This window comes from Bicyclus anynana, chromosome 6, assembly GCF_947172395.1.
Source record: "Bicyclus anynana chromosome 6, ilBicAnyn1.1, whole genome shotgun sequence".
NCBI lineage: Eukaryota > Metazoa > Arthropoda > Insecta > Lepidoptera > Nymphalidae > Bicyclus > Bicyclus anynana.
The window spans coordinates 12,477,074-12,485,585 of record NC_069088.1 but is presented as its reverse complement, the minus strand read 5'-3'; the positions used below and the strand labels follow the sequence as shown (position 1 = coordinate 12,485,585).

Genomic DNA, 8,512 nt, shown 5'->3' with positions numbered 1-8,512 from the left:
AGGCTATGTTTGATCCCCATATTCACACGGGAACGGGAACTACATAAATGAAAGCGCCGGGCGTCATATAGCGGAATTTCTGCGTCTTTTAGAAATTTTGTATTATCTCCGAAACTATTTAAGTAATTAACATACTGTAAAGGGCAAATCTTATCTCCATAATATCCTTGTGATTATTAAATAATTTATTTTAATAAGGATTAAAGTTTAGTTGTATAAATAATGACGTAAACCTAAGTATATAAAATTAATAATTTTTAAAACACAAAAGGTACTATATCTGCTAATATATAGAAGATAGATATATGGTGTCGCGGACTTTGTTGTAGAACTTTTAAAGATACATAAAGCCTCCATACATTAATATCAATTTTACACAATACTTAAGGCAGCGCATGCGAATAAGTTTGTTTAAGAGGATTTTCAGTCCGACCTGTATGACAAAAACTGTGATAACTCGGCTAATATATATGATATCAATATAAAATATAGCCTATAGCACTCCTCGATAATGTAGCATTCTACTGGTGAAAGAATTTTCAAAATCGGACCAGTAGTTCCGAAGATTACCCCATTTAAAAAATGTGACAAACTTACAAACTTTACCTCTTTATAATATTATAGTATGCGCATTATCATCTGAGTCGTCCGGTCATAAAAGTCAAAAAAGATAGGAATGTGCAGCGCGCCTACCTGCGCACCCTAATTATCGATAAACGGCTACCTGCGCACGTGCTAATGATGAGTCAATAATGATTTGGACGATTCTGATTGGTCGGTTTCTAATGTAATTGCATTGCGTATTTTTTTTGCTATAAATGTGTTTACTGCAATTAAATAAATACATTCATGTGTTACTCGTTGCGCACTATGGATACTAATATATAATAAATTTGGCAGAAGACGAAGATTCTGATGATGAAGACTCAGATGAAGATTAATTTTATTTAGTTAATAATTATATAATATGAAATATGTATTATATTAAATCAAATATTGTTATTTTTTTTAATTTTGTGAACAAGATACGATAATAAACTTTACTTATCGATAATATGTCTTTCATTGTTACACCCTTCACTAGACGGCTCCATAAGACCCATAAGTGCAAGCGAGATAGATATAGAGAAATGATTTATGGCCCTAAGACTCAGTTGTTAATGCTATTAGTATAGTATAGAAGTATAGATATAGTTTTATCTATACTAATATCATAAAGAGGAAGGTTTTGACTGTTTGTTTGTATGGTTTGAATAGGCTCTGGAACTACTCAACTGATTTGAAAAAGTCTATCACTGTTGGGAAACTACACTATTCCCGAGTGCTATAGGCTATATTTTATCCCTGTATTCCAACGGGACCGTCAACGTCAACCACGCGGGTGAAATGTAATATAAAACATAATTTATCAATAATAAGTAATATTTTATTACAGAAATACTTAAAGATAAATAAAAATTTTAACTAATTTTAAAAATTCCTCAATAATTTACATAATTAATTTTTATAATTGTATCATATTTATAATACCGTCACTTACAAGTACTCGTACCTATTAAATCTCTAGGATAAATAGACACTTAGACATTTTTCTTTTTCACCTTAAATTAAATATTTTGAAAATTTGACATTCCTACGAGTAGAATGTTAATTTTCCATACTGCGTACTGCGCACATTTCTTTCAATTGCTTTCTGATGTAATTTATATTAAAAAGATCTGATTTTTGTTAAATATTTCGGATTAAATCACCAATGATTATATACCGGAGATAGCGTTATTTAGAAGCTGAAGAAGTAAAGAAATATGCGCAAGATTTTGAAATGAAAAAATTAAATGTCCGTTATTTACTATAAAAGTATATAAAACTCAATTACAATTTGTTTAAAGATAAAAATATACAAGTTGACTAGGTTAGTTACAACTACAGTTTGATACTATGAAAGTAGATACACAACATCCCAAAACTGTACTTCACATAATTCTATATTGATGTGCTGAAAAATACAAACACGTACTACACTAAACATTAATATATTTTACAATAGAAAATTGTGAACTGTAGAGTTAAGAATTTAAATTATAATAAAGTGCATTCTTAACAATTTATTCATAACCTCATTTATATCTAGATTTTGGTTTTAGGCGTTGCTGCCACTTCGAAAAAAAATGGCGGACAGTATTTATGCCATGCCCTATTTCGTTATTTATAATTTTAAATACCATATAGTAATTCCTAGAACATTCGGTAAAACTAAATCTTTGATATTTTAAATAATTAAAATAATAATGGTACATATTTAATTTAAATAATAAATTTAATAATTGAAATCTCTATAAAGGTATATTAAAAACGCATATAGCTCTCTACCATTCAAAATATATTAGCTCTACCTATACTCAATATTAGGTATTAGGTATTAATTATATTTATAATCAAAAGGGTCTTCATGCCCTAATATAACAGAAAACAATGTTATATACATATATTCAAAGCTTTGTAGCTTTTATCTACACAAAATAGTGCCTAAAACCAGTAAGCAATGCGATAAACTAGGGCTGTCCAAAGCACATACTATCTAGGGCCAGAGAAAATAACTACATAAATCAATTGAAGGGCCCAAAGAATTTTCTTACACAAAAGTAGATTTTTCTACTTTTTCACTAGATCCACAGGCCGTAGTTTGGACAACTTGCCATAAACAATTATATTGCAGTTACAGTTTGAGTAATTTTTTGTGCCCAATGTCTCTAAGGAAGTTTTCACTTCAAAAAAAGAGATGGCTATGACTTGTTCTGCAGTGGAACATTATATCAGGATGATAAACTGGTCATTGGTCGCAGGGCCGGATTAACCGTGTCAGGGCCCATAAGGATTAGACAATGTGATTCTCTGAGTGAAAACTACAGCATAAGTAGCATCATTGGAATGTTGCTTCACTTCTCAGGAATCTAAAGTAAAATATTTGTAACATACAAATGTCACTTGTATCAACATCAATCTATACTAATTTTATAAAGCTGAAGAGTTTGTTTGTTTGGTTTAACGCGCTAATCTCAGGAACTACTGCTCCGATTTGAAAAATTCTTACAGTGTTAGATAGCCCATTTATCGAGGAAGGTTTTAGGCTATATATTATTCTCGTATTCCTACGGGAACGAGAACCACGTGGGTGAAACCGCGCGGCGTCAGTTAGTACAATATAAATATGTAAACGTATGTCTGTTATTTCAAAATAACTGTGTTTCACCAACCGATTACAATTGGGTTTCCACTCAAAGATAGAAGAGGGTATTCAACAACATAATATTAGCTACTTTTTATATTGGAAAAATCAATGGTTTCTGCGGGATTCATGAATGACTGAAAAACGCAGGCGTCTGGTAGTATTAAACTTATTGGGCGCGCAGCAATCCGGCCCTGGTTGGTCGTTTACGACTGCGGGCGGTTGGGCGGGTGGTCGCGCATGTCGAGCACGTGGTCGATGGGCACGGGGCGGCCGTCGGCGCCGATGCGCGCCGGCCGCACCACGCCCTCCGTCAGCATCTTGTCCAGCAGGTTCACCAGCATCATGGCCTCGTACTCCTTCTGCAGCAAACAGAGAGAAACATAGATTTCTTTCAAGAACTTTATCTACGGTTATGGTTAGAGCCGTGATAGCCCAGTGAACATGACCTCTGCCTCCGATTCCGGAGGGTGTGGGTTCGAATCCGGTCCGGGGCACGCATCTCCAACTTTTCAGTTGTGTGCATTTTAAGAAATTAAATATCACGTGTCTCAAACGGTGAAGGAAATACATCGTGAGGAAACTTGCATACCAGAGAATTTCTGCGTGTGTGCGTGCGTGGTAGACTATTGGCTTAACCATATCGCGCGTTACGAAAGAGGTCTAGACGGAAAAAATTAAGACCAAAAGTTGAACCGACACTTTACCTGACGTAAGAAGGATGGTAATGTTTTTGCTATAGTTGTAAGACGTGACCTGACGACAGCTCCAGGTGAGCTCCGGGGTAGCGATGATAGCTATAGCGATAGCGATTGCGATTTCGATAGCGATTTTGATAGCGATTGCAATTGCGATTGTGATTGAGATCGCGAACTTCGTTCCATCCGGGTGTCCCTAGACAACACTCGAGTTTTTTTCAACAAAAAGGTAATACCAACCTGCTCCTCGGACATGCCCTCGAAGGGGTTCTGCCGCGGCGGGCGCGTGCAGCCCACCACCGGGTCGATGCGCGGCTGCGCCTGCAGGTACTCCTCGGTGTCGGAGTCCTCGCTGCTGGACGAGTACAGCACGGGCCCGCGCGCGCCGCCCATCAGCCCCTTCTGCGCGAGGTGCCCCGCCGCGTTGCCGAAGCCGGTGTACTTCACCATGCGACCCACTGTATCAACATAAATACGCCATACATTGATTTAACACGTTCGCTGCGGTACGAGGTCAGTTAACCTCGTACCACACCACAAAGTTTTAACGCGAGGTCAAAAAACCTCGTATTGCACGGTACGAGGTCAATCAACCTCGTACCACACCACGAAAAGTTTTAGTACGAGGTCAAAATACCTCGTATTGTATTGGTAAAGTACTGAAAAATCAATGCGGCAGAGAATTGGAATAACTAGAATTCATAATTTAAACAGTAAATAATTTAAATATGTAGTTCTAAATTTTTTTCCCTCGCGGACTAAGTCATTCGCTAGCGCTAATGATAAATAAAGTTTCTCAGACTGACCTTTCTCCTTGCACAAGATGAACAGGAGCTCGGCAACCAAGTCCCTCACAGACGTGACAGGAGTAGTAAGCAACCTGCACAACTGGTTGCGGAGGGTGTTCCCTTCCTCGGGAGGTCGAGACACGTCTCTCAGAGGAGGTAGAACAACCTGCCGCAAGTACTTGCGCTGGGGCCGGCAACCGCGAGCGCTCTTTATTAGCACCATGAGTATTGGAGACAGGTTTGTGTATTGGTTTTTGGTGTTCTGTAAAGAAATGTGTGAGGTATTTAAGTCCTACAGCCCTACTCGATGAGTACTGTTTACCAACAAACAAATTAAAATGAGGGTATAAATCGCTAGTATGCGCGGTGGGTTTACAAAACGGAGGTTCTGGGTTCAATCTCCGGCTGGGAAGATTGAGATTTTCCTAATTGGTTCAGGTCTGGCTGGTGAGAGGCTTCGGCCGTGGCTAGTTACCACCCTACCGGCAAAGACGTACCGCCAAACGATTTAGCATTCCGGTACGATGTCGTGTAGAAACCGAAAGGAGTGTTGACTTTTATCCTCCTCCTAACAAGTTAGGCGGCTTCCATCTTAGACTGCATCATCACTTACCATCAGGTGAGATTGTAGTCAAGGGTTAACTTGTAAAGAAAAAAAAAGGCCATTTTTATTGAGATTTTCATACTGATTATAGTATTATCTATATCCACACCACTAAAAGAAGTAAAATAGTGTTATAGTGCTAAATAGTACTTACTGTAGTGACTGACAGCCTGTACTGCAGTAGCTGCAGCAGTGCTTGTAATGCGTCCATGTTCCTACCATCGTATGTGCAGTGTGCTAGTTCGCCGTCATTCAGCTCAGGAGTTAGATACTGGTAGAACACTGGTGGCACACTAGAATACATTGTATCACTGAGCATCACAGATTATAAAGAGTGTTTGACACATTATAAGTAATAAAAGTTTAAGTAATATGATGGCATAATATGATAGAATGATGGCATTTATTTGCGAAAACGCTATAATCTTTATTCTGTGTTGTTATTTTTATTATTTTTGTATTTAGCTGTAAGCTTTCCTTTCTAAATAAATAAATAAAATGAGAATTCAGTGTTGTTACCAGCTGACAAAATGTCATCTACATACTATATGAAATCTAGTGGATATCTAGTATGTAGATGGATATTATCCACTAGTAAGCACCGGATGACATATGTATTTTGTATGTAGATGACATTCTGTCAATTGATTTGTTGATTATTTTAATAAGTTGATAATAAAGACCAAAATAGGAAATAGGCTAGCAGATGTTATTAATATTGTGACAGTTAGATACAGTCTATGATACATGATCATTGATCATATTGGTGACGAATGGGATTTAAACAGTGGCGTGCATAAGGTTGTCGATCAGGGTATGCACTAGTAATAAAATTGAGCCAACTGGAAAAATCTGTATTTAATAAGCACTAAGATGACAACAATTAGGGTATGCAGTACTTTAATGCATGTATGAAGTGCACTCCACTGGATGTATGTATGACCAGTCTACAAATACAAGTCTCTCATGGGAGCGGGGCTCATTCTAGTATCAGAACAGTATATACAGTACAGATATAGTAGATAAAGTGTAAGTCTGACCACCTGTTTGCCCTCATCAGATGGAAAATATATATGGTAATATAACACTAAGTGATATTCAATTGCATATTAATTTAAATTTTTTATATATGATAATGAATAAAGATAAAAACACTAACCCTGTCAAAAGATTAGCAATATTGCTGTGAAGTTCCATCAATGACTCCTGGGAAGTGGTTTGAGCATAGAGCAGGGCTGTGAGTGCTGGCATTAGTCTAAGATACATGGTCTCCTCAGCCTCACTAATTGGGTCCTCGGAAGTTTGGAATGTCAAATTGAACTGGGTCTTCAGTATCTCACACACGACAGCTTGTTGGTTATCCTGCAATAGTGTCAAATTGCGGTCGCAGATCACGGTCACCAAGAATGGAATGCTACCTTTAGATGGAAGTGAGCTTGGAAAAGGTATAAGTTTATTCTACCCATACTTCTTATGGTTTCTAAGAACAGAACGCTAAATCGCTTAGCGGTAAGTCTTCTTGCTTGATTATAAAAGAAATATAAGTGTAATAAATATATACTTTTTTAAAAAAAAAAAAAAAGAAATAGAGAAAACTAATTTTGACAGTGTTTTCACATAACTATTTGAACTAGTTTACAGACTTTTTACATGTTTCTTTTGTTTCAATTACTAATAGAATTTTTAATGATAATTTAACATATAAAGACCATTAAAAGTTATTATTTTTTCAACCATCCAAATTTCTCACACTCACTCAAGACAATATTTGTTACACCCTACCTGAGGCATGTTCTCTTGAGGCAGTTTATTCAAAAGCACATACCTGTAGAAAACAACATTGGGCCTCTTCAACCACCTCCCTACTTCCAGCCACATCACACTGAGATTCAGAGGCCTCCAGGACAAGCTCGTTCAGACAACTAATCAAATAATCCATCCCATGCAATTCATCTTTGATTTTAGCCTTTATATCCTGTCTCAGGGCAGTCAATATAAATAAAAGTTTCAAGTCATAAAGCATTATATCATCTTTGAATGGAATTTCTTTGTACGACCGTAGCCTTGCAACCAATCCCTGCGCTATAATGGTGTATGCACACAACCCGCGAGCCTCATTGCTGTTAAATGTTATGTTGCACAGACATTTCAACGCCTCTACCACCACCTCCTTCACTGGCATATCAACATCCATAGAGTCATCCGGATCAACAAAGTTGAACAAGCCAGCCTTCTCAATGAGTGTTATTATCCATTTCTCACAGATCAAGTTTTCAAGTTCAGTTTTGTCTCGGCTGTAACCAAACTCATTACTTTACTAACAATGTATGGTAAAAGGATATTACTGTTTATTTTGGGTTGATATTGGGTATTTGGGTTACCTACTATTTTAAAGCATTAGTTTAGCAATAAATCCATTAAAGACGTACCTTAACAACTTGATAGTGCCCAAACACAAAACATGAATGGATTCTGAAGACTTTGACTGCAAATGTTGAAATAACGCAGCCCAGAGAGAGACTCTTCTGTTGTTTTCCGATAAAAACGGAAACAAGAACACGCTATCATTCTGAAATTCAAATGTAATTACACATCAAAATAAAGTATTTTAAAATAAAAACAAACACTTTGGAAGGCCGACTTACAGTTTTTATAAATTTCTCTAAAATTTGAGCGATTTCCGAGTAGTTGTTACCGCTTAATAGATTGATTTCTTCTTGATTCATTTTGATCTTAAATATTGTTTAAAAGTCTTGAAATTAAAAATAAAATCGATTTTTAAATTTTAAAATCTAAAAACCCTCAGTTTGTCAAATAACAAATTCAATTTCAAACTGTCAATTGTCAATGTCAATTACTGTCACTGTGAAAGTCTCCATATCTACGTTCCAAATTACGCTCTTTACGATTTTTTAATACCTTATATTAAATCTATATTTTGAACTAATTATTGGGCTTTTAGATCTATGATAAATGGTATGGTAAAAAACTACTTCATTATTAGTTGTTATTGAAAAAATTTACTACTAAAATCATACTAATGTATTTTTAAAAAATCATATTTCCAGATTAATTCATTAGTGCTAATTTTATCTTCCCCTACACTGCGCGTGGTCCAACGCGCATGACGCACTTGGCCGGTTTTTCTTCATCGATTTTATTTCAAGCGTCTATGGTTTTTAACACTTAAAAAGTG

General features: G+C 36.3%; 1 protein-coding gene across 1 annotated transcript; it reads right to left on the bottom strand.

Moving 5' to 3' along the window:
• Positions 1-3,391: 3,391 nt before the first annotated feature.
• LOC112046061 (synembryn-A) lies at positions 3,392-8,150 on the bottom strand. The gene is made up of 8 exons (XM_052881996.1): positions 7,962-8,150; positions 7,746-7,885; positions 7,142-7,610; positions 6,476-6,678; positions 5,471-5,609; positions 4,731-4,974; positions 4,165-4,382; positions 3,392-3,588 (listed from the first exon to the last, which is right to left on the bottom strand). Exons 1-8 carry the CDS (start codon positions 8,040-8,042, stop codon positions 3,433-3,435), a joined length of 1,650 nt encoding a protein of 549 aa, XP_052737956.1. The 5' UTR covers positions 8,043-8,150; the 3' UTR covers positions 3,392-3,432.
• Between the last annotated feature and the right edge of the window lie 362 nt (positions 8,151-8,512).

What these genes read in the sequence shown, in the direction of transcription:
- LOC112046061 (XM_052881996.1), bottom strand. Translation starts at nt 8,042, where the DNA reads ATGAATCAAGAAGAAATCAATCTATTAAGCGGTAACAACTACTCGGAA. An exon ending in TAGAGAAATTTATAAAAACT is followed by an intron (nt 7,886 to 7,961) that starts GTAAGTCGGCCT and finishes TTTGAATTTCAG; the next exon opens with AATGATAGCGTGTTCTTGTT. An exon ending in AGGGCATGTCCGAGGAGCAG is followed by an intron (nt 3,589 to 4,164) that starts GTTGGTATTACC and finishes TGTTTGCTGCAG; the next exon opens with AAGGAGTACGAGGCCATGAT.